Source organism: Pseudophryne corroboree, chromosome 2 (genome assembly GCF_028390025.1).
Source record: "Pseudophryne corroboree isolate aPseCor3 chromosome 2, aPseCor3.hap2, whole genome shotgun sequence".
Lineage (NCBI taxonomy): Eukaryota > Metazoa > Chordata > Amphibia > Anura > Myobatrachidae > Pseudophryne > Pseudophryne corroboree.
The window spans coordinates 174,378,395-174,405,058 of NC_086445.1; the positions used below are offsets into that span (position 1 = coordinate 174,378,395).

General features: G+C 46.8%; 1 protein-coding gene across 2 annotated transcripts in view; it reads left to right on the forward strand.

Moving 5' to 3' along the window:
- RACGAP1 (Rac GTPase activating protein 1) overlaps positions 1 to 25,659 on the forward strand; it is a 121,746-nt gene extending 96,087 nt beyond the window's left edge. For both annotated transcript variants that reach the window (XM_063952032.1, XM_063952034.1), the window contains exons 15-17: positions 8,003 to 8,132; positions 19,325 to 19,433; positions 25,044 to 25,659. In XM_063952032.1, coding sequence (XP_063808102.1) covers positions 8,003 to 8,132; positions 19,325 to 19,433; positions 25,044 to 25,119 — 315 coding nt within the window. In that variant the 3' untranslated portion in view covers positions 25,120 to 25,659. The remainder of the gene's footprint in view (positions 1 to 8,002; positions 8,133 to 19,324; positions 19,434 to 25,043) is intronic.
- The last annotated feature ends 1,005 nt before the right edge of the window (positions 25,660 to 26,664 follow it).

Consider the following 26,664-nt stretch of genomic DNA (forward strand, 5'->3'; position numbering starts at 1 on the left):
GGCAAAACCCCTGCTTCAAAACCAGCCGGTGCCGATTCAGTCAGACAACATCACGGCGGTCGCCCATGTAAACCGACAGGGCGGCACAAGAAGCAGGATGGCGATGGCAGAAGCCACAAGGATTCTCCGATGGGCGGAAAATCACGTGATAGCACGATCAGCAGTGTTCATTCTGGGAGTGGAAAACTGGGAAGCAGACTTCCTCAGCAGGCACGACCTCCACCCGGGAGAGTGGGGACATCACCCAGAAGTCTTCCACCTGATAGTAAACCGTTGGGAAGAACCAAAGGTGGACATGATGGCGTCCCGTCTAAACAAAAAACTAGACAGATATTGCGCCAGGTCAAGGGACCCTCAGGCAATAGCGGTGGACGCCCTGGTAACGCCGTGGGTGTACCAGTCAGTGTATGTGTTCCCTCCTCTGCCTTGGTACCCGGAACTACAAGAAATGATCTCAGAGGACCCTTGGCCTCTGCCGCTCCGACAGGACCTGCTACAGCAGGGGCCCTGTCTGTTCCAAGACTTACCGCTGCTGCGTTTGACGGCATGACGGTTGAACGCCGGATCCTGATGGAAAAGGGCATTCCAGATGAAGTCATTCCTACGCTGATAAAAGCTAGGAAGGATGTGACCGCAAAACATTATCACCGCATATGGCGAAAATATGTTGCTTGGTGTGAGGCTATGAAGGCCCCAACAGAAGAATTTCAGCTGGGTCGATTCCTGCACTTCCTACAGTCAGGAGTGACTATGGGCCTAAAATTGGGCTCCATTAAAGTCCAGATTTCAGCCCTGTCGATTTTCTTTCAAAAAGAACTGGCTTCACTGCCTGAAGTTCAGACGTTTGTTAAGGGAGTGCTGCACATTCAGCCCCCTTTTGTGCCCCCAGTGGCACCTTGGGATCTCAACGTTGTGTTGGATTTCCTAAAATCACGTTGGTTTGAGCCACTTCAGACCGTGGAGTTGAAATATCTCACGTGGAAAGTGGTCATGCTTTTGGCCTTGGCTTCGGCTAGGCGTGTGTCAGAATTGGCGGCTTTGTCATGTAAAAGCCCTTATCTGATCTTCCATATGGACAGGGCAGAATTGAGGACTCGTCCCCAATTTCTCCCTAAGGTGGTATCAGCGTTTCATTTGAACCACTTATTGTGGTGCCTGCGGCTACTCGGGACTTGGAGGCTTCCAAGTTGCTGGATGTAGTCCGGGCCCTGAAAATCTGTTTCCAGGACGGCTAGAGTCAGAAAAACTGACTCGCTGTTTATCCTGCATGCACCTAACAAGCTGGGTGCTCCTGCTTCTAAGCAGACTATTGCTCGCTGGATCTGTAGCACGATTCAACTTGCACATTCTGTGGCTGGACTGCCGCATCCTAAATCAGTCAAAGCCCATTCCACGAGGAAGGTGGGCTCTTCTTGGGCGGCTGCCCGGGGGGTCTCGGCTTTACAACTTTGCCGAGCTGCTACCTGATCGGGATCAAACACGTTTGCAAAATTCTACAAGTTTGATACCCTGGCTGAGGAGGACCTTGAGTTTGCTCATTCGGTGCTGCAGAGTCATCCGCACTCTCCCGCCCGTTTGGGAGCTTTGGTATAATCCCCATGGTCCTTACGGAGTACCCAGCATCCACTAGGACGTCAGAGAAAATAAGAATTTACTCACCGGTAAATCTATTTCTCGTAGTCCGTAGTGGATTCTGGGAGCCCGTCCCAAGTGCGGAATTCTGCAATACTTGTATATAGTTATTGCTTAACTATAGGGTTTTTTGTTCTGAGCCATCAGTTTAATGAGGCTCAGTTGTTGTTCATACTGTTAACTGGGTATAGTTATCACGAGTTGTACGGTGTGGCTGGTATGAGTCTTACCCTGGATTCCAAATTCTTTCCTTGTAATGTCAGCTCTTCCGGGCACAGTTTCCCTAACGGAGGTCTGGAGGAGGGGCATAGAGGGAGGAGCCAGTGCACACCAGATGTAGTACCTAATCTTTTCTTTAAAGAAGTGCCCAGTCTCCTGCGGAGCCCGTCGATTCCCCATGGTCCTTACGGAGTACCCAGCATCCACTACAGACTACGAGAAATAGATTTACCGATGAGTAAAATCTTATTTCTCTATCGTCCTAGTGGATGCTGGGGTTCCTGAAAGAACCATGGGGAATAGCGGCTCCGCAGGAGACAGGGCACAAAAGTAAAGCTTTCCGATCAGGTGGTGTGCACTGGCTCCTCCCCCTATGACCCTCCTCCAAGCCAGTTAGTTTTTTGTGCCCGGCCGAGAAGGGTGCAATCTAGGTGGCTCTCCTAAAGAGCTGCTTAGAAAAGTTTAGCTTAGGTTTTTTATTTTACAGTGAGTCCTGCTGGCAACAGGATCACTGCAACGAGGGACTTAGGGGAGAAGAAGTGAACTCACCTGCGTGCAGGATGGATTGGCTTCTTGGCTACTGGACATCAGCTCCAGAGGGACGATCACAGGTACAGCCTGGATGGTCACCGGAGCCTTGCCGCCGGCCCCCTTGCAGATGCTGAAGTAAGAAGAGGTCCAGAATCGGCGGCAGAAGACTCCTCAGTCTTCTAAAGGTAGCGCACAGCACTGCAGCTGTGCGCCATTTTCCTCTCAGCACACTTCACACGGCAGTCACTGAGGGTGCAGGGCGCTGGGAGGGGGGCGCCCTGGGAGGCAAATGAATACCTATTTTGGCTAAAAATACCTCACATATAGCCTCCGGAGGCTATATGGAGATATTTAACCCCTGCCAGAATCCGTTAAGAGCGGGAGACGAGGCCGCCGAAAAAGGGGCGGGGCCTATCTCCTCAGCACACAGCGCCATTTTCCCTCACAGAAAGGCTGGAGGGAAGGCTCCCAGGCTCTCCCCTGCACTGCACTACAGAAACAGGGTTAAAACAGAGAGGGGGGGCACTAATTTGGCGTTAGAAATATATAAAAAAGATGCTATAAGGGAAAACACTTATATAAGGTTGTCCCTATATAATTATAGCGTTTTTGGTGTGTGCTGGTAAACTCTCCCTCTGTCTCTCCAAAGGGCTAGTGGGTCCTGTCCTCTATCAGAGCATTCCCTGTGTGTGTGCTGTGTGTCGGTACGTGTGTGTCGACATGTATGAGGACGATGTTGGTGAGGAGGCGGAGCAATTGCCTGTAATGGTGATGTCACTCTCTAGGGAGTCGACACCGGAATGGATGGCTTATTTAGGGAATTACGTGATAATGTCAACACGCTGCAAGGTCGGTTGACGACATGAGACGGCCGATTAGTCGGTCGACACAGACAGGGACACTGAATCCAGTGTCGACGGTGAATAAACAAACGTATTCCTTATTAGGGCCACACGTTAAAGGCAATGAAGGAGGTGTTACATATTTCTGATACTACAAGTACCACAAAAGAGGGTATTATGTGGGATGTGAAAAAACTACCGTAGTTTTTCCTGAATCAGATAAATTAAATAAAGTGTGTGATGATGCGTGGGTTCCCCCCGATAGAAAATTATGGGCGGTATACCCTTTCCCGCCAGAAGTTAGGGCGCGTTGGGAAACACCCCTTAGGGTGGATAAGGCGCTCACACGCTTATCAAAACAAGTGGCGGTACCGTCTATAGATAGGGCCGTCCTCAAGGACCAGCTGACAGGAGGCTGGAAAATATCATAAAAAGTATATACACACATACTGGTGTTATACTGCGACCAGCGATCGCCTCAGCCTGGATGTGCAGAGCTGGGGTGGCTTGGTCGGATTCCCTGACTAAAAATATTGATACCCTTGACAGGGACAGTATTTTATTGACTATAGAGCATTTAAAGGATGCATTTCTATATATGCGAGATGCACAGAGGGATATTTGCACTCTGGCATCAAGAGTAAATGCGATGTCCATATCTGCCAGAAGATGTTATGGACACGACAGTGGTCAGGTGATGCAGATTCCAAACGGCACAAAGGTGTATTGCCGTATAAAGGAAGAGGAGTTATTTGGGGTCGGTCCATCGGACCTGGTGGCCACGGCAACTGCTGGAAAATCCGCCGTTTTTACCCTAAGTCACATCTCTGCAGAAAAAGACACCGTCTTTTCAGCCTCAGTCCTTTCGTCCCTATAAGATCATATCTGCCCAGGGATAGAGGAAAGGGAAGAAGACTGCAGCAGGCAGCCCATTCCCAGGAACAGAAGCGTTCCACCGCTTCTGACAAGTTCTCAGCATGGCGCTGAGACCGTACAGGACCCCTGGATCCTACAAGTAGTATCCCAGGGGTACAGATTGGAATGTCGAGACGTTTCCCCTTCGCAGGCTCCTGAAGTCTGCTTTACCAAGGTCTCCCTCCGACAAGGAGGCAGTATGGGAAAAAATTCACAAGCTGTATTCCCAGCAGGTGATAATTAAATTACCCCTCCTACTACAAGAAAAGGGGTATTATTCCACACTATATTGTGGTACTGAAGCCAGAAGGCTAGGTGAGACTTATTCTAAAAAAATTTTTGAACACTTACAAAGGTTCAAATCAAGATGGAGTCACTCAGAGCAGTGATAACGAACCAGGAAGAAGGGGACTATATAGTGTCCCGGGACATCAGGGATGCTTACCTCTATGTCCCAAATTTGCCCTTCTCACTAAGGGTACCTCAGGTTCGTGGTGCAGAACTGTCACTATCAGTTTCAGACGCTGCCGTTTGGATTGTCCACGGCACCCCGGGTCTTTACCAAGGTAATGGCCGAAATGATGATTCTTCTTCGAAGAAAAGGCGTCTTAATTATCCCTTACTTGGACGATCTCCTGATAAGGGCATAGTCCAGGGAACAGTTGGAGGTCGGAGTAGCACTATCTCGGATACTGCTACAACAGCACGGGTGGATTCTAAATATTCCAAAATCGCAGCTGATCCCGACGACACGTCTGCTGTGCCTAGGGATGATTCTGGACACAGTCCAGAAAAAGGTGTTTCTCCCGGAAGAGAAAGCCAGGGAGTTATCCGAGCTAATCAGGAACCTCCTAAAAACAGTGCATCATTGCACAAGGGTCCTGGTAAAAATGGTGGCTTCCTACGAAGCAATTCCATTCGGCAGATTTCACGCAAGAACTTTTCAGTGGGATCTGCTGGACAAATGGTCCGGATCGCATCTTCAGATGCATCAGCGGATAACCCTATATCCAAGGACAAGGGTGTCTCTCCTGTGGTGGTTATAGAGTGCTCATCTTCTAGAGGGCCGCAGATTCGGCATTCAGGATTGGATGCTGGTGACCACGGAGCCCAGCCCGAGAGGCTGGGGAGCAGTCACACAAGGAAAAAAAATTTCCAGGGAGTGTGATCAAGTCTGGAGACTTTTCTCCACATAAATATACTGGAGCTAAGGGTAAATTTATAATGCTCTAAGCTTAGCAAGACCTCTGCTTCAAGGTCAGCCGGTATTGATCCAGTGGGAAAAACATCACGGCAGTCGCCCACGTAAACAGACAGGGCGACACAAGAAGCAGGAGGGCAATGGCAAAAACTGCAAGGACTTTTCGCTGGGCGGAAAATCATGTGATAGCACTGTCAGCAGTGTTTCATCCCGGGAATGGAAACTGGGAAGCAGACTTCCTCAGCAGGCACGACCTCCACCCGGGAGAGTGGAAACTTCATCGGGAAGTTTTTTCCACATGATTGTAAACCGTTGGGAAATACCAAAGGTGGACATGATGGCGTCCCGTCTGAACAAAAAAAACGGGACAGGTATTGCGCCAGGTCAAGAGACCCTCAGGCAATAGCTGTGGACGTTCTGGTAACACCGTGGGTGTACCAGTCGGTGTATGTGTTCCCTCCTCTGCTTCTCATACCTAAGGTGCTGAGAATTATAAGACGTAGAGGAGTAAGAACTATACTCATGGCTCCGGATTGGCCAAGAAGGACTTGGTACCCGGAACTTCAAGAGATGCTTACAGAGGTCTTATGGCCTCTGCCGCTAAGAAGGGACTTGCTTCAGCAAGTACCATGTCTGTTCCAAGACTTACCGCAGCTGCGTTTGTCGGCATGGCGGTGGAAAGCCGGATCCTAAGGGAAAAAGGCATTCCGGAAGAGGTCATTCCTACCCTGGTCAAAGCCAGAAAGGAGGTGACCGCACAACATTATCACCACATGTGGCGAAAATATGTTGCGTGGTGTGAGGCCAGGAAGGCCCCACAAAGAAATTTCAACTCGGTCGTTTCCTGCATTTCCTGCAAACAGGAGTGTCTATGGGCCTCAAATTGGGGTCCATTAAGGTTCAAATTTCGGCCCTGTCGATTTTCTTCCAGAAAGAATTGGCTTCAGTTCCTGAAGTCCAGAAGTTTGTCAAGGGAGTATTGCATATACAACCCCCTTTTGTGCCTCCAGTGGCACTGTGGGATCTCAACGTAGTTCTGGGATTCCTCAAATCACATTGGTTTAAAACCAGTCAAATCTGTGGATTTGAAGCATCTCACATGAAAAGTGACCATGCTCTTGGCCCTGGCCTGGACCAGGCGAGTGTCAAATTGGTGGTTTTTTCTCAAAAAAGCCCATATCTGTTTGTCCATTCGGACAGGGCAGAGCTGCGGACTCGTCCCCAGTTCTCTCCCTAAGGTGGTGTCAGTGCTTCACCTGAACCAGCTTATTGTGGTGCCTTGCACCTACTAGGGACTTGGAGGACTCCAAGTTGCTAGATGTTGTCAGGGCCCTGAAAATATGTTCCAGGACGGCTGGAGTCAGGAAAACTGACTTGCTGTTATCCTGTATGCACCCAACAAACTGGGTGCTCTTGCTTCTAAGCAGACTATTGCTAGTTGGATGTGTAATACAATTCAGCTTGCACATTCTGTGGCAGGCCTGCCACAGCCAAAATATGTAAATGCCCATTCCACAAGGAAGGTGGGCTCATCTTGGGCGGCTGCCCGAGGGGTCTCGGCATTACAACTTTGCCGAGCAGCTACTTGGTCAGGGGCAAACACGTTTGCTAAATTCTACAAATTTGATACCCTGGCTAAGGAGGACCTGGAGTTCTCTCATTCGGTGCTGCAGAGTCATCCGCACTCTCCCGCCCGTTTGGGAGCTTTGGTATAATCCCCATGGTCCTTTCAGGAACCCCAGCATCCACTAGGACGATAGAGAAAATAAGAATTTACTTACCGATAATTCTATTTCTCGGAGTCCGTAGTGGATGCTGGGCGCCCATCCCAAGTGCGGATTATCTGCAATACTTGTACATAGTTACAAAAATCGGGTTATTATTATTGTGAGCCATCTTTCAGAGGCTCCGCTGTTATCATACTGTTAACTGGGTTTAGATCACAAGTTGTACGGTGTGATTGGTGTGGCTGGTATGAGTCTTACCCGGGATTCAAAATTCCTCCCTTATTGTGTACGCTCGTCCGGGCACAGTACCTAACTGGCTTGGAGGAGGGTCATAGGGGGAGGAGCCAGTGCACACCACCTGATCGGAAAGCTTTACTTTTGTGCCCTGTCTCCTGCGGAGCCGCTATTCCCCATGGTCCTTTCAGGAACCCCAGCATCCACTACGGACTCCGAGAAATAGAATTATCGGTAAGTAAATTCTTATTTTTTCAGTGGTGTGTGTGCCTAGGCACTATGACCCTCGTACCTTTTTTAGGGTACTGGCATTTCTGCAAGCAGGGTTAGACCTTGGTCTTTGCCTAGAATCCCTGAAAGTACAAGCTTCTTTATTCAATATTCTTTCCCTATTTGATCCTTCTCTCCTTTGTTGTGTGGGAGTGTATCTTTTATGTTAAGGTCTTCCTTCTGTCCTCAAACCCTGCTTCTGTCTTGGGCTTGTTAAAAAAAAAATAAAAAAATGGCTTCTCTAGGCTGGGGGTGGAGTATGAGGAGGGGGACCGTTGCTTCCTGGGAGTTAAAAGCTTAACACTGTGGTGCCCGGTCGACGACTCCTACCTATACCCCAATGTAAGTACTGTGGGTCACTATGGACCTTGAAGAAAGAGTTAACCATGGTAAAGTCTGACATAACTTATTTTCTTGCATATGTAAATTAGGTTGTGGAACGATTAATGTTGCTGCCAGGAGATTTCTGGAACCAGTTCATGATGGTGGAAAACATGGACCCCTCTCACATAATTGAAAATTCAAATGTTTTTAACACTCCACAGACACCTGATGGTAAAAGTAAGCTCGGTTATGACCATTTCTCTTGTTAAAGCCTGTTTATTACTCCATCATTTACTAAAACTCACCTTACTGAAGACCTACGATAAGTAAATACTTTTAAGCAAGTTATAAATAATAGTAATACATATGGCTTAAAGTGCCTTATATGAAAGAATGGGGTGGAATGCTAATCGTAACAATCCTGAATATAAGATGTTTGCCATTGAGGAATACCTTTTTTTTTTTTTTTTTTTTACCAATATGTTATAGAAGATTTGTGGTAGTAGTGGATTAGTAAAGTACTTCAGTGTGTTAGAGGCATTGCTTTATATGGTATTCACTAGTTTTTTTTTTTACATATAAAGTATTTCTTCAGGGTCCATAGGGGTCCACAGGGACTACGCTGGTGTGTAGGTGGTTGTAGTTGATCTGGGCACCAGACAGTTAAAAGCTTTAGCTCCCAAGATGCACTGGTCCCTCATCCCCTACACTGTGCCCCCAGCCAGTTTGTTTGGTGTTGGCAGGATACAGATGCACCTTCTTATTTTCATTTTATGATTTATTTTTAGTCTAGGGGTTTATAGCACCTTGCATTTATCTGTATTTGTGAAGGGTGCCACATTGTATTTTTGGCTATACATTCACTGTGGGCCTATTGTACTGTTATTACCATGTTCTCCAAAGGCAAAGGTAATAAAGAGGGCTTCTGTGCTGGTTACATGTAAAGCATATTTAGCAGACTTATCCCCTCAGGATCCTGTACAGGGCAGTCTGTGTGTAAATTGTTCTACACCACAGTTCTCTCCACCAGTCCCAGTAGAAGAACCACCTTGGATGGCTTTCTTTTCTCAAGTTATGACAGTTGGTGGACCGCTTGTCAGCTCACACTCAACCTCCTACAATTGGGTTCCCACAGCAGTTGTATCCTGCTTGGCATGCACTGTCTATGCATAATACCTAGATGGATGCTTTCTCTCACTCTGTTCCAAATTTTGCCCAAACATCAGCAGGATGTCAGCAAAAGTTCCTGAGTGACAGTCCATTCAACCCTGTGCTATTTTAGAAACAATATGAATAGAAATATCCTGTGTTTGTGACATGGGATAGTGGAGAGGTTTTATATCTTGGAAGTTGAGTCTCAAAAATATGAAAAAAGCAGTCCACCTCTGTAATATACTAGGTCTCTCTATGGGGAAACATATACAGGTGGGGAGTATGGTAATAATAATTGTATTCCATATCCCATATGATGATCTCCTAACCTGATGTACTGTAGTCCATTATGTGGATGTCTCAATACACATGTGGTCAGATGACCCCCCTGTGGGATGCTTCCCTTGAGATGCCAACACAGACAAGACTGTCCTGTCAGGTAATTTGCATTTTCCTCTGAATTCAGTTACCTTTGATGTAAAGACCTGACATTACCTCCAGGCCTTCCTAGACCTGAATTAGCATTGACATGCTAAGTATACCTTTTTGGTGAGTATTATGGCAGTCAGCTGTTTTATTGCCAGCTCCTGGCTCATCCTAAATGTGAAGAGTCTTTCCAAGAATATACAGAGATAAATGACATATGTCAAATGGATCTCTTACCCAGGACACACAGTTCATGTATTCTAATGAATCTAACAGGTATTAATTTATTTGAGTGTCCTGGACCAGGTTAACTCTGCTGGAAACCCCGGACACATTTACCACGGGATCTCGTATGCCTGAATTAACATTAGAATGCCAACATTACCTTTTGTGAGCTGACAATAGTTTCCCTAAATCTGGTCTGTTAATTGACAGAGCCGACTCCTGCATCATAAAAACGAATCAATTTATAGAGAAATGGACATCAGATTCATAACCCCATTTAAAAACATAATTTCAGCTACCTAAATATTGAGATTCCGCCCTAATAGCGCTGAACCTCACAATGCCAAAGGGTGGTTAAAGCTGAATTCCCTCAGTCAGATCGGCTTACCTACCTGAATAAGGGAATTCAGTTTGAGTTGCTGTTATTCCATGCCAGCTCAACACATGTTTCAGACTTAGTTTCAGGTTGTGATAAAATTTGGTATAATAAATGCTTCCATGGTTGTAAAGAAACCCCCCAAAAATTAGGCTATGTTCACAACGGTTTTGAAGTTAAAAGCCTTTTTAAAGCAGGAATTTTTTCATGAAAAATGTGCTACTATTGATGGTTTTGTGTTTTATATCTAGTTTTTTGTTTTTTTTGCACTTGCAGCTCACCTAATTGAGAGAGTTGGGCAAGGTTTCATTTTAAACCTCTTTTAAAGAGCTTTCATAGGATACATAAAGCAGTATGTTCCCATAAAAACATTCAAAAGATTTTTTGATTTTCCCAACCAGACAATATTTAACATTTTTGAAAAAATCTCATGGTTCATATGGTGGTTAATAAATCCCCAAAGTTTTTATTTTGGAACCATGCTGTAAGAGCTTTCATTTTTGAGTGATTCATGGAAATAGTATTTAAAAATCAACAAACAATATATATTTTTTTTCTAGTTCACTACTTTAGAGGAATATGTTCCTCTTCAGGTGTGTTTGGGGATGAAATTCTACAGATAGCGCCTGCTCCCAATTCTGTGAAGGCGCATGAACTGAAGTGGAAATATACTCTATATGTGGAAAAACACTTCAATTGTGTTTACTAGGCTCTCGTTTTACATTTAGCTGGACCACTCAAGTGGTTCAGGGACAGGATAGGCTTGGGTGGGCTTTAAATAGTGAAAGGCCATTTGTCACTAAGTTAAGCCCACCCAAACCCAACCTGTCCCTGGACCATTTGTGTCGCATTTGAAAAAGTGAAGTGTTTAATTACAGATTAGTATCAGACTGGGAGAATGTGTGCTGGGTGCCGGAAGGAACAGCAACTTGGAGAATGGGTGCTGGGAGGGAGAGCCACAGCAGACTGGGAGCAACACTACTCGCAAGAAGAACTGCCAGTCATCTGGCTATCATTGGACCAGTTCTCAAGCTACTGTACAATTCTCCCATTTGTAGTGTATTACAATAGAAAAACAAAAACTGAGCATCTTGGCTATGCTGATATTCCAGATGTCTGGAACACAACACTATGGCAGTCTATTGCTTCCAGCGGAAACTCAAACTTCTTCATGTTAGTGTGGAATAACCCACATGAAGCATGGGTTATTCCTGGCAAACTGTTCCAGCTCCCAAAAAAAGATTAGTCTCTTTATCCCCTTACTCTTGCAGAATATGCTAAGTGGGAGGTTCCCCCTACAGTGGATTCTCATGTAGTGCGCCTAGTTAGAAGCTCTGTTTTACCTATCCCTATGGCATCTTCTGTCAAGGAAGACATGGATAGAAAAATTTAAGACCTGTCTCAAGTCTGTTTATTTGCATGTGAAACAGCCTTGGATACTGGACTGCTATCCTCTAAAGTGGTTGCTCATAGGGTACTGTAGCTATGACCCTGGAAAGCATTCAATGACTCCAGAAAGGTGCTTGAATATACCCTTCTCTGGAGATAACCTGTTTGACGCTGAACTGGACTAGATGGTGGCTACCGTGGCAACTTCTGTAACTGCCTTCAGCATCTACCCTAAAGCATTGACAGTCCAGATGCATCTGTTTGAACCTTTGGATTCCGTTGACCTCAAGTTGCTGATTGCGAAAAGACTTAACATCCTTGCTATTTCCTCTGCCTGTGGTGTGTCTGACTTGGAAAAGCCTTCTTGTTGCTCCCCCCTTTTTTTTATTTTTTTTTTATTTTCATTTGGTCATGGCTGTCCTATGAACCCAAGCCAGCTACCATCCTAATGTGGTATCCAAGTTCCATCATAATGAAGAGATTGTCGTTCTGGCCTTCCAACCTCTGTCTCTCTCTCTCCTGGTAAAGCTTCCTTAGATGTGGTCTGTGTACTTTGTATTTATGTGGATCGCACTAGCTCCTTCAGGAAAACTGATACTCTCTGTATTATATGGATTCCACAAGAGTGGCTCATCTGCTAATAAACAGACTTTGGTTTGATGGTTTTGCATGACCATTTTGCAAGCTGACCTGCCTGTCCCACCTGCGGTTATTGCCCATTCTACTCGTCCTGGTGGTCCCTTGTGGGCGGTCCGCCGTGGCACCTCTACTGAACAATTGTGCAAGGTGGCCACATGGTCTTCCATCCACACCTTTCTCAGGTTATATGCCTTTGATACCTTTGCCTCTCAGGATGCTTCCTTTGGGCAATGGATTCTACCCTCTGTTCAGGAGAGTCCCCTCCCTTAAAGGACACTGCTTTGGGACATCCCCAGTGTAATCCCTGTGGACCCTGAAGAAGAAAAGGAAAATTATTGTAGACGTACCTTTTTAGTTAACTCTCTGCAATGTCCATAAGGTCCACAGGGCACCCACCCTGATGCACCTGGCTTCAGTGGGTTTTTTATTTTGTGTACGTGGTCACTAGGTTACCCTTTCCTATTGTGAGTGTGTGTTTTTTGAGTGTACCATTCTTTACTTCTCTGCCCTGCTACTGCCTTGGGCTTGTTCATAAGACCTATGAGTGCCGCCGCATCATCTATATTGTGTTGGCTTAAAACTCAGGAGGGCACCAGTGGAAGTATAATTATTTCTCTGACGTCCTAGTGGATGCTGGGGACTCCGTCAGGACCATGGGGAATAGCGGCTCCGCAGGAGACAGGGCACAAAATTTAAAAGTTTGACCACTAGGTGGTGTGCACTGGCTCCTCCCCCTATGACCCTCCTCCAAGCCTCAGTTAGGTTTTTGTGCCCGTCCGAGCAGGGTGCAATCTAGGTGGCTCTCATAAAGAGCTGCTTAGAGTAAAAGTTTTGATAGTTTTCTTATTTTCAGTGAGTCCTGCTGGCAACAGGCTCACTGCAACGAGGGACTTAGGGGAGAAGAAGTGAACTCACCTGCGTGCAGGATGGATTTGCTTCTTAGGCTACTGGACACTAGCTCCAGAGGGACGATCACAGGTACAGCCTGGATGGGTCACCGGAGCCGCGCCGCCGACCCCCTTGCAGATGCCGAAGTAAGAAGAGGTCCAGAAACCGGCGGCTGAAGGCTTTTCAGTCTTCATGAGGTAGCGCACAGCACTGCAGCTGTGCGCCATTGCGCTCAGGCACACTTCACACCAGCGGTCACTGAGGGTGCAGGGCGCTGGGGGGGGGCGCTCTGGGCAGCAATGTTAATACCTTTCTGGCTAAAAAGAATACATCACATATAGTCCCTGAGGCTATATGGATGTATTTCACCCCTGCCAGGTCTCAGAAAAACCGGGAGAAGAGCCCGCCGGAATTGGGGGCGGGGCCTATCTCCTCAGCACACAGCGCCATTTTCCTACACAGCTCCGCTGCTAGGAAGGCTCCCAGGCTCTCCCCTGCACTGCACTACAGAAACAGGGTAAAAAACAGAGAGGGGGGGGGGCATTTTTTGGCGATATTATTATATATATTTAAGCAGCTATAAGGAAACAACACTTATATAAGGTTGTTCCTATATAATTATAGCGCTTTGGTGTGTGCTGGCAAACTCTCCCTCTGTCTCCCCAAAGGGCTAGTGGGGTCCTGTCTTCTATCAGAGCATTCCCTGTGTGTCTGCTGTGTGTCGGTACGTGTGTGTCGACATGTATGAGGACGATGTTGGTGTGGAGGCGGAGCAATTGCCGGTAATGGTGATGTCACCCCCTAGGGAGTCGACACCGGAATGGATGGCTTTGTTTATGGAATTACGTGATAATGTCAGCACGCTGCAAAAGTCGGTTGACGAAATGAGACGGCCGGCAAACCAGTTAGTACCTGTACAGGCGTCTCAAACACCGTCAGGGGCTGTAAAACGCCCTTTGCCTCAGTCGGTCGACACAGACCCGGACACCGAATCTAGTGTCGACGGTGAAGAAACGAACGTATTTTCCAGTAGGGCCACACGTTATATGATCACGGCAATGAAGGAGGCTTTGCATATCTCTGATACTGCAAGTACCACAAAAAGAGGTATTATGTGGGGTGTAAAAAAAAACTACCTGTAGTTTTTCCTGAATCAGAGGAATTGAATGACGTGTGTGATGAAGCGTGGGTTACCCCTGATAAAAAACTGCTAATTTCAAAGAAGTTATTGGCGTTATACCCTTTCCCGCCAGAGGTTAGGGCGCGCTGGGAAACACCCCCTAGGGTGGACAAGGCGCTCACACGTTTATCCAAACAAGTGGCGTTACCGTCTCCTGATACGGCCGCCCTCAAGGATCCAGCTGATAGGAGGCTGGAAAATACTCTAAAAAGTATATACACACATACTGGTGTTATACTGCGACCAGCAATCGCCTCAGCCTGGATGTGCAGTGCTGGGGTGGCTTGGTCGGATTCCCTGACTGAAAATATTGATACCCTGGATAGGGACAGTATTTTATTGACTATAGAGCAATTAAAGGATGCATTCCTTTATATGCGAGATGCACAGAGGGATATCTGCACTCTGGCATCAAGAGTAAGTGCGATGTCCATATCTGCCAGAAGAAGTCTATGGACACGACAGTGGTCAGGCGATGCGGATTCCAAACGGCATATGGAAGTATTGCCGTATAAAGGGGAGGAATTATTTGGGGTCGGTCTATCGGATTTGGTAGCCACGGCAACAGCCGGGAAGTCCACCTTTTTACCTCAAGTCCCCTCCCAGCAGAAAAAGACGCAGTCTTTTCAGCCGCAGTCCTTTCGTTCCTATAAGAACAAGCGAGCAAAAGGACATTCATATTTGCCCCGAGGCAAAGGAAAGGGTAAGAGACAGCAGCAAGCAGCCCCTCCCCAGGAGCAGAAGTCCTCCCCGGCTTCTGCAAAGGCCTCAGCATGACGCTGGGACCTTACAAGCGGACTCAGGGGCGGTGGGGGGTCGCCTCAAGAATTTCAGCGCACAGTGGGCTCACTCGCAGGTGGACCCCTGGATCCTGCAGGTAGTATCTCAGGGTTACAGGTTGGAATTCGAGAAGTCTCCCCCTCGCCGGTTCCTAAAGTCTGCTTTGCCAACGTCTCCCTCCGACAGGGCGACGGTATTGGAAGCCATTCACAAGCTGTATTCTCAGCAGGTGATAGTCAAAGTACCCCTTCTACAACAGGGAAAGGGGTATTACTCCACGCTATTTGTGGTACCGAAGCCGGACGGCTCGGTAAGACCTATTCTAAATCTGAAATCTCTGAACCTGTACATACAAAAATTCAAGTTCAAGATGGAGTCACTCAGAGCAGTGATAGCGAATCTGGAAGAAGGGGATTTTATGGTGTCCTTGGACATCAAGGATGCTTACCTTCATGTCCCAATTTGCCCTCCACACCAAGGGTACCTCAGGTTCGTGGTACAAAACTGTCATTATCAGTTTCAGACGCTGCCGTTTGGATTGTCCACGGCACCCCGGGTCTTTACCAAGGTAATGGCCGAAATGATGATACTTCTTCGAAGAAAAGGCGTATTAATTATCCCTTACTTGGACGATCTCCTGATAAGGGCAAGATCCAGAGAACAGCTGGAGGTCGGAGTAGCACTAACCCAAGTAGTGCTCCAACAGCACGGGTGGATTCTGAATTTTCCAAAATCCCAACTGATCCCGACGACACGTCTGCTGTTCCTAGGGATGATTCTGGACACTGTTCAGAAAAAGGTATTTCTTCCGGAGGAGAAAGCCAGGGAGTTATCCGAACTCGTCAGGAACCTCCTAAAACCAGGGAAAGTGTCTGTGCATCAATGCACAAGAGTCCTGGGAAAAATGGTGGCTTCTTACGAAGCGATTCCATTCCATGCACGAATTTTTTCAGTGGGATCTGCTGGACAAATGGTCCGGATCGCATCTGCAGATGCATCAGCGGATAAAATTGTCGGCAAGGACAAGGGTGTCTCTGCTATGGTGGTTGCAGAGTGCTCATCTGTTAGAGGGCCGCAGATTCGGCATACAGAACTGGGTCCTAGTGACCACGGATGCCAGCCTGAGAGGCTGGGGAGCGGTCACACAGGGAAGAAACTTCCAGGGCGTGTGGTCAAGCCTGGAAACGTCTCTTCACATAAATATACTGGAACTAAGAGCAATCTACAATGCTCTAAGCCTGGCAAAACCTCTGCTTCAGGGTCAGCTGGTGTTGATCCAGTCGGACAACATCACGGCAGTCGCCCACGTAAACAGACAGGGCGGCATAAGAAGCAGGAGGGCAATGGCAGAAGCTGCAAGGATTCTTCGCTGGGCGGAAAATCATGTGATAGCACTGTCAGCAGTGTTCATCCCCGGAGTGGACAACTGGGAAGCAGACTTCCTCAGCAGACACGATCTTCACCCGGGAGAGTGGGGACTTCATCCAGAAGTTTTCCACATGATTGTGGTCCATTGGGAAAGACCAATGGTGGACATGATGGCGTCCCGCCTCAACAAAAAACTGGACAGGTATTGCGCCAGGTCAAGAGACCCTCTGGCAATAGCTGTGGACGCTCTGGTAACACCATGGGTGTACCAGTCAGTGTATGTGTTCCCTCCTCTGCCTCTCATACCCAAGGTACTGAGAATTATACGGCAAAGGGGAGTAAGAACGATACTAGTGGCTCCGGACTGGCCAAGAAGGACTTGGTACCCGGAACTTCAGGAGATGCTCACGGAAGATCCGTGGCCTCTACCTCTAAGAAGGGATCTGCTTCAGCAGGGACCGTGTCTATTCCAAGACTTACCGCGGCTGCGTTTGACGGCATGGCGGTTGAACGCCGGATCCTAAGGGAAAAAGGCATTCCGGAAGAGGTCATCCCTACCCTGGTCAAAGCCAGGAAGGAGGTGACTGCACAACATTATCACCGCATTTGGAGAAAATGTTGCGTGGTGTGAGGCCAGGAAGGCCCCGACGGAGGAATTTCAACTGGGTCGATTCTTACATTTCCTGCAAACAGGATTATCTATGGGCCTCAAATTAGGGTCCATTAAGGTTCAAATTTCGGCCCTGTCGATTTTCTTCCAGAAAGAATTGGCTTCAGTTCCTGAAGTCCAGACTTTTGTAAAAGGAGTACTGCATATACAGCCCCCGGTTGTGCCCCCAGTGGCACCGTGGGATCTCAATGTAGTTTTGGATTTTCTCAAATCCCATTGGTTTGAGCCACTCAAATCGGTGGATTTGAAATATCTTACATGGAAAGTAACCATGCTACTGGCCCTGGCTTCAGCCAGGAGAGTGTCAGAATTGGCGGCTTTATCGTATAAAAGCCCATATTTAATTTTCCATTCGGACAGGGCAGAAATGAGGACGCGTCCTCATTTTCTGCCTAAGGTGGTATCAGCGTTTCACCTGAACCAGCCTATTGTGGTGCCTGCGGCTACTAGCGATTTGGAGGATTCCAAGTTACTGGACGTTGTCAGAGCATTGAAAATATATATTTCAAGGACGGCTGGAGTCAGAAAATCTGACTCGCTGTTTATACTGTATGCACCCAACAAGCTGGGTGCTCCTGCTTCTAAGCAGACAATTGCTCGTTGGATTTGTAGCACAATTCAACTGGCACATTCTGTGGCTGGCCTGCCACAGCCTAAATCTGTCAATGCCCACTCCACAAGGAAGGTGGGCTCATCTTGGGCGGCTGCCCGAGGGGTCTCGGCATTACAACTCTGCCGAGCAGCTACGTGGTCAGGGGAGAACACGTTTGTAAAATTCTACAAATTTGATACCCTGGCTAAGGAGGACCTGGAGTTCTCTCATTCGGTGCTGCAGAGTCATCCGCACTCTCCCGCCCGTTTGGGAGCTTTGGTATAATCCCCATGGTCCTGACGGAGTCCCCAGCATCCACTAGGACGTCAGAGAAAATAAGAATTTACTCACCGGTAATTCTATTTCTCGTAGTCCGTAGTGGATGCTGGGCGCCCATCCCAAGTGCGGATTGTCTGCAATACTTGTACATAGTTATTGTTACAAAAAAATCGGGTTGTTTATTGTTGTGAGCCATCTTTTCAGAGGCTCCTACGTTTATCATACTGTTAACTGGGTTCAGATCACAAGTTGTACGGTGTGATTGGTGTGGCTGGTATGAGTCTTACCCGGGATTCAAAATCCTTCCTTATTGTGTACGCTCGTCCGGGCACAGTATCCTAACTGAGGCTTGGAGGAGGGTCATAGGGGGAGGAGCCAGTGCACACCACCTAGTGGTCAAACTTTTAAATTTTGTGCCCTGTCTCCTGCGGAGCCGCTATTCCCCATGGTCCTGACGGAGTCCCCAGCATCCACTACGGACTACGAGAAATAGAATTACCGGTGAGTAAATTCTTATTTTTTATTAACATTTTTTGTATACAGAAGTGCCAGCTGGATGAAGGTATGTGTATGTCCTAATATCATTCCAAAGTTATTAAACCAATTTTTTTTTTAACTGCTTATTCTTCCTACTAAACCTGAATGTATGTAGATGGACCTAACACATTAAAACATACAAAGTACACTGAGACCTCTCGATAAGACTGAAGGTTTCAATTGCATTAAACATGAAAGCGATTAAACCACGAGGTGTATGATTTGCCTCTTAATGTTTTGAGTTGTATACCCTTTAAGATTGAGAATGGTAGTTGTGGTTTTTCACATGCCCTTTAGGATTGTTAGAGGAGGAGTTTGTGGAGTCTTAGTTGATGTTGGTTCACCCTCCATATTTCTGTGGTGTGTGTGAATTTACTACATTGCTTCAGTTCACTGAAATGAAGTCCACAAGCAACAAGGTGGAATAACACCGGGGTAGTCCCTTTATAATAGGCTTTATTTTTTATTTTTTTTCTATAAGTAGCTGCCCTGTTCCTTTTAGTCACAGTATAATAAAATTAGAGTGGGATTAAAAAAAATAATAATAATTTTTAAACCAGCCAACACTGATAGATTTATGTTTTACAAAGTTAAAAAATGACCTTGAGGTGCGTATATGCTCATCATACTTTAGTAGAATATTATTATTGCAATACATCTTACCAACTTCATAACTTAAGCTAGTTCTAAGAGGATTTTTATTCTTGTTACTTAGCAAATAATAAAGTTATCAAGGGCAAGAATCTTGCTTTTAGTGAACGCCTATTTTATAAAGCTGTTTTAAAAAAAAAAAAAAGGTGGAAGTACTGTGTGTGTGTAATTATTATTATTTTTTTTTAACTGGGGTATGCCTGGTTTTTATTTGTCTGCACTAATAGGCCAAATGTAAACTGGATCAACTAGAGTTAATACTGTCTTCATATTCCAGTTAGCATGTTAGGACCTCTAACCACTCCTGAGCAACAAATTACCAAAACTCCTTCCTCAAGCTCGCTCTCCCAGAAAGTTCGTTCTACTCTTGGCAAGAACACACCAAAGTGAGTAACCACCATACCAAAATATTGGTTTCTACTTATTTCCTTTGGTGCTTTTCTTATTTCTTTTTTCTCTAACGTCCTAAGTGGATGCTGGGGACTCCGTCAGGACCATGGGGTTTAGCGGCTCCGCAGGAGACAGGGCACAATAATAAAAGCTTTAGGATCAGGTGGTGTGCACTGGCTCCTCCCCCTATGACCCTCCTCCAAGCCTCAGTTAGATTCTTGTGCCCGGCCGAGAAGGGTGCAATCTAGGTGGCTCTCCTGAGCTGCTTAGAATAAAAGTTTAAGTTAGGTTTTTTATTTTCAGTGAGTCCTGCTGGCAACAGGCTCACTGCTACGAGGGACTTAGGGGAGAGAAGTAAACTCACCTGCGTGCAGGATGGATTTGCTTCTTAGGCTACTGGACACCATTAGCTCCAGAGGGAGTCGGAACACAGGTCTCACCCTGGGGTTCGTCCCGGAGCCGTGCCGCCGACCCCCCTTGCAGATGCCGAAGTTGAAGAGGTCCAGAAACAGGCGGCAGAAGACTTTCAGTCTTCATAAGGTAGCGCACAGCACTGCAGCTGTGCGCCATTGTTGTCAGCACACTTCATACCGGCGGTCACTGAGGGTGCAGGGCGCTGGGGGGGGCGCCCTGGGCAGCAATGTATTATACCTTTTTTATGGCTAAAATACATCACATATAGCCCTTGAGGCTATATGGATGTATTTAACCCCTGCCAGATCTCACAAACTCCGGGAGAAGAGCCCGCCGTTTTAGGGGGCGGGGCCTATTCTCCTCAGCACACGGCGCCATTTTCCTGCTCAGCTCTGCTGTGAGGAAGGCTCCCAGGCTCTCCCCTGCACTGCACTACAGAAACAGGGTTAAAACAGAGAGGGGGGGGGGCACTTATTTGGCGATATGATTACATATGTGAAAATGCTATAAGGGAAAACACTTGTATAAGGGGTTGTCCCTGTATAATTATAGCGTTTTTGGTGTGTGCTGGCAAACTCTCCCTCTGTCTCCCCAAAGGGCTAGTGGGGTCCTGTCCTCTATCAGAGCATTCCCTGTGTGTGTGCTGTGTGTCGGTACGTGTGTGTCGACATGTAGGAGGACGATGTTGGTGAGGAGGCGGAGCAAATTGCCTGTATTGGTGATGTCACTCTCTAGGGAGTCGACACCGGAATGGATGGCTTATTTAGGAATTACGTGATAATGTCAACACGATGCAAGGTCGGTTGACGACATGAGACGGCCGGCAAACAAATTAGTACCTGTCCAGGCGTCTCAGACACCGTCAGGGGCTTGTAAAAACGCCCATTTACCTCGGTTGGTCGACACAGACACGGACACTGACTTCAGTGTCGACGGTGAAGAAACAAACGTATTTTCCTTTAGGGCCACACGTTACATGTTAAGGGCAATGAAGGAGGTGTTACATATTTCTGATACTACAAGTACCACAAATAAGGGTATTATGTAGGGTGGGAATAATCTACTTGTAGTTTTTCCTGAATCAGATAAATTAAAGTGTGTGATGATACGTGGGTTTCCTCCGATAGAAAATTATTGGAGGTATACCCTTTCCCGCCAGAAGTGAGGGCGAGTTGGGAAACACACCTTAGGGTGGATAAGGCGCTCACACGCTTATAAAAACAAGTGGCGTTACCGTCTCCAGATACGGCCGCCCTCAAGGAGCCAGCTGATAGGAAGCTGAAAAATATCCTAAAAAGTATATACACACATACTGGTGTTACACTACGACCAGCAATCGCCTCAGCCTGGATGTGCAGCGCTGGGGGGGCTTGGTCGGATTTCCTGACTGAAAATATTGATACCCTTAACAGGAACAATATTTTAATGACTATAGAGCATTTTAAGGATGCATTTCTATATATGCGAGATGCGCAGAGGGATATTTGCATTCTGGCATCAAGAGTAGATGTGATGTCCATATCTGCCAGACGATGTTTATAGACACGACAGTGGTCAGGTGATGCAGATTCCAGACGGCACATGGAAGTATTGCCGTATAAAGGGGCGGTCCATCGGAACTGGTGGCCATGGCAACAGCTGGAAAATCCACTTTTGTTACCCCAAGTCACATCTCAGCAGAAAAGGACACAGTCTTTTCAGTCTCAGTCCTTTCGTACCCATAAAGGCAGGCGGGCAAAAGGCCAGTCATATCTGCCCAGGGTTAGAGGAAAGGGAAGAAGACTGCAGCAGGCAGCCCATTCCCAGGAACAGAAGTCCTCCACAGCTTCTGCCAAGTCCTCAGCATGACGCTGGGGCCATACAAGCGGACTCAGGTGCGGTGGGGGGTCATCTCAAGAGTTTCAGCACGCAGTGGGCTCACTCGCAAGTGGACTCCTGGATCCTACACGTAGTATCCCAGGTGTACATTGGAAATTCGAGACGTCTTCCCCTCACAAGTTCCTGAAGTCTGCTTTACCAACGTCTCCCTCCGACAGGGAGGCAGTATTGGGAAAAAAATCACAGGCTGTATTCCCAGCAGGTGATAATCAAAGTACCCCTCCTACAACAAGGGAAGGGGTATTATTCCACACTATATTGTGGTACTGAAGCCAAACGGCTCGGTGAGATCTAAAAGATTTGAACAATTACATACAAGGGTTCAAATCAAGATGGAGTCACTCAGAGCAGTGATAGCGAACCAGGACGATATGGTGTCACTGGATATCAGGGACGCTTACCTACATGTCCAAAATTTTGCCCTTCTCACCAAGGGTATCTCAGGTTCGTGGTACAGAACTGTCACTATCAGTTCAGACGCTGCCGTTTGGATTGTCCACGGCACCCCGGGTCTTTACCATGGTAATGGCCGAAATGATGATTCTTCCTAAAAGAAATATGGACGCTTTCCTGATAAGGGCAAGGTCCAGAGAACAGTTGGCGGTCGGAGTAGCACTATCTCAAGTAGTTCTACGACAGCACGAGTGGATTCTAAATATTCCAAAATCGCAGCTTTTTCCGACGACACGTCTAATGTTCCTAGAAATGATTCTGGACACAGTCCAGAAAAGGATGTTTTCTCCCGGAGAAGAAGGCCAGGGAGTTATCCAAGCTAGTTAGGAACCTCCTAAAACCAGGAAAAGTATCAGTGCATCATTGCACAAGGGTCCTGTGAAAAATGGTGGTTTCTTACAAAGCGATCCCATTCGGTAGATTTCACGCAAGAACCTTTCAGTGGAATCTGCTGGGAAAATGGTCCGGATCGCATCTTCAGATGCATCCGCGGATAACCCTGTCTCCAAGGACAAGGGTGTTTTCTTCTGCGGTGGTTGCAGAGTGCTCATCTATGAAAGGGCCGCAGATTCGACATTCAGGACTGGGTCCTGGTGACCACGGATGCCAGCCTGAGTGGCTGGGGAGCAGTCACACAAGGAAAAAATTTCCAGGGAGTGTGATCAAGTCTGGAGACTTCTCTCCACATAAATATACTGGAGCTAAGGGCAATTTACAAGGCTCTAAGCTTAGCAAGACCTCTGCTTCAAGGTCAGCCGGTATTGATCCAGTGGGACAACATCACGGCAGTCGCCCACGTAAACAGACAGGGCGGCACATGAAGCAGGAGGGAAATGGCAGAAACTGCAAGGATTCTTCGCTGGGCGAAAAATCATGTGATAACACTCTCAGCAGTGTTAATTCCGGGAGTGGAAAACTGGGAAGCAGACTTCCTCAGCAGGCATAACCTCCACCCGGGAGAGTGGGGACTTCAGCGGGAAGTCTTCCACATGATTGTAAACCGTTGGGAAAAACCAAAGGTGGACATGATGGCGTCCCGCCTGAACAAAAAACTAGACAGATATTGCGCCAGGTCAAGGGACCCTCAGGCAATAGCGGTGGACGCTCTGGTAACACTGTGGGTGTACCAGTCAGGGTATGTGTTCCCTCCTATGCATCTCATACCAAAAGTACTGAGAATCATAAGGAGGAGATGAGTAAGAACGATACTCGTGGTTCCGGATGGGTCAAGAAGGACTTGGTACCCGGAACTTCAAGAGATGCTCACGGAAGAACCGTGGCCTCTACCTTTAAGAGAGGACCTGCTCCAGCAGGTTCCTTGTCTGTTCCAAGACTTACCGCGGCTGCGTTTGACGGCATGGCAGTTGAACGCCGGATCCTGAAAGGGCATTCCAGATGAAGTCATCCCTACCCTGGTCGAAGCCAGGAAGGATGTAATCGCAAAACATTTTCACCGCATTGGGCGAAAATATGTTGCGTGGTGTGAGGCCAAGAAGGTCCCTACAGAGGAATTCCAACTGGGTCGTTTCCTACATTTCCTGAAAACAGGACTGTCTATGGGCCTAAAATTAGGGCCCATTAAGGTTCAAATTTCGACCCTGTCGAATTTCTTCCAGAAAGAACTGGCTTCAGTGCCTGAAGTTCAGACGTTTGTAAAAGGGGTACTGCATATACAGCCTCCTTTTGTGCCCCCAGTGGCACCTTGGGATCTCAATGTTTTGAGTTTCCTAAAGTCACATTGGTTTGATCCACTCACCACTGTGGAATTAAAATATTTCACATGGAAGGTGAAGATTCTATTAGCCCTGGCTTCAGCCAGGCGTGTGTCAGAATGGGCGGCTTTATCATATAAAAGCCCTTACTTAATTTTTTATTCTGACAGGGCAGAATTGAGGACTCGTCCTCAATTTCTCCTTAAGGTGTTTTCTGTTTTTCACATGAACCAACCTATTGTGGTACCTGCGGCTACTAGGGACTTGGAGGACTCCAAGTTACTTAACGTTGTCAGGGCCCTGAAAATATATGTTTCCAGGACGACTGGAGTCAGAAAATCTGACTCGCTGTTTAGCCTGTATGCACCCAACAAGATGGGTGTTTCCGTACAATTCAGCTTGCACATTCTGTGGCAGCCTTGCCACAGCCAAAATCAGTAAAAGCCCATTCCACAAGGAAGTGGGCTCATCTTGGGCGGCTGCCCGAGGGGTCTCGGCTTTACAACTTTGCCGAGCTGCTACTTGGTCAGGGGCACACCCTGACTGAGGAGGACCTGGAGTTCTCTCATTCGGTGCTGCAGAGTCATCCGCACTCTCCCGCCCGTTTAGGAGCTTTGGTATAATCCCCATGGTCCTGACGGAGTCCCCAGCATCCACTTAGGACGTTAGAGAAAATAAGAATTTACTTACCGATAATTCTATTTCTCGTAGTCCGTAGTGGATGCTGGGCGCCCATCCCAAGTGCGGATTGTCTGCAATACTTGTACATAGTTATTGTTACAAAAATCGGGTTATTCTTGTTGTGAGCCATCTTTTCAGAGGCTCCTTCGTTGTTATCATACTGTTAACTGGGTTCAGATCACAGGTTGTACGGTGTGATTGGTGTGGCTGGTATGAGTCTTACCCGGGATTCAATATCCTTCCTTATTATGCACGCTCGTCCGGGCACAGTATCCTAACTGAGGCTTGGAGGAGGGTCATAGGGGGAGGAGCCAGTGCACACCACCTGATCCTAAAGCTTTTATTATTGTGCCCTGTCTCCTGCGGAGCCGCTAAACCCCATGGTCCTGACGGAGTCCCCAGCATCCACTACGGACTACGAGAAATAGAATTATCGGTAAGTAAATTCTTTTTTTTGTTTGTTTTCAGGTTTGGAAGCAAAAGTAAATCCGCGACCAATGTTACACGACAAGGCAACTTCTTTGCCTCTCCTCTACTGAAATGAATTAGAACAGCAAATTTGCACAACTTATTTTATATGTACATGGTTGTTGTTTTTTTTTAATGCTTTTTAATTAGTGTTTTGAGTTTTTTATTAGTTATAAAACAAAAAGCATGCAAAACTGTATCATAGGTAATACTGCACAACTAAATATTTTATATTAAGTGCTTTTGAAAAAAAAATAGAATATTCAATTTGTTTTTATTTTTTTAATATAAACTTTAGTTTGAAATGTAAGCTCCCCTCCATTTACTAGAGGCCAATCCTTTTTCTAACCTAGGGTGTTAATGAAACAACCCACTTCATGTATACAAATATCATCATTTTATGTTACTTATATTGTTTTTGACTAAAATTTTTGATATCCATGGAAATATATCTTTAAAGGGAAGGAGTACCAGCTGTCAGGATGACTATTTTTTTTTTTTTATTTTTTTTTTTAACTCTTTGCCCTGTCAGCTTAGTCTGTAAATGTGTGTTATGTGGTTTAAGACATTTTGTAAATATAGCACTGATAAATTCTCTAACCTCAAATTACACACACATGATTAGTCTGTGGTTTCTTCCTCAACCTTCTCTTAATTTAAGGGAATTCTATCTTCATATATGATAACCTATCATGGATTTGTGTTCAAGTTTGCAAGTGGTGGCTGTACCTTGTTAGCCCTGTACTCATTTGCTGCTTGGTTATTTGTTACTTATTACCAAAGAATAATTTGTTCATAAATGGACACCTGGATTTTGTGCTAATCTGTATTTCTCTGACGTTCTAGTGGATGCTGGGAACTCCGAAAGGACCATGGGGAATAGCGGCTCCGCAGGAGACTGGGCACAACTAAAGAAAGCTTTTAGGTCACCTGGTGTGCACTGGCTCCTCCCACTATGACCCTCCTCCAAGCCTCAGTTAGATTTTGTGCCCGGCCGAGGTTGGATGCACACTAGGGGCTCTCCTGAGCTTCTAGAAAGAAAGTATATAATTAGGTTTTTTATTTTACAGTGAGACCTGCTGGCAACAGGCTCACTGCAGCGAGGGACTAAGGGGAGAAGAAGCGAACCTACCTGCTTGCAGCTAGCTTGGGCTTCTTAGGCTACTGGACACCATTAGCTCCAGAGGGACCGACCGCATGGAACTGGCCTTGGTGTTTGGTCCCGGAGCCGCGCCGCCGTCCCCCTTACAGAGCCAGAAGTAAGAAGAGGTCCGGAAAATCGGCGGCAGAAGACATCAGTCTTCACCAAGGTAGCGCATAGCACTGCAGCTGTGCGCCATTGCTCCTCATACACACTTCACACTCCGGTCACTGAGGGTGCAGGGCGCTAGGGGGGGCGCCCTGAGCAGCAATAAAAAGACCTTGGCTGGCAAAAATACCACAATATATAGCCCCAGAGGCTATATATGTGATAATTACCCCTGCCAGAATCCATAAAAAAAGCGGGAGAATAGTCCGCGAAAAAGGGGCGGAGCTATCTCCTTCAGCACACTGGCGCCATTTCTCCCTCACAGCTCCGCTGGAAGGAAGCTCCCTGGCTCTCCCCTGCAGTCTACACTAC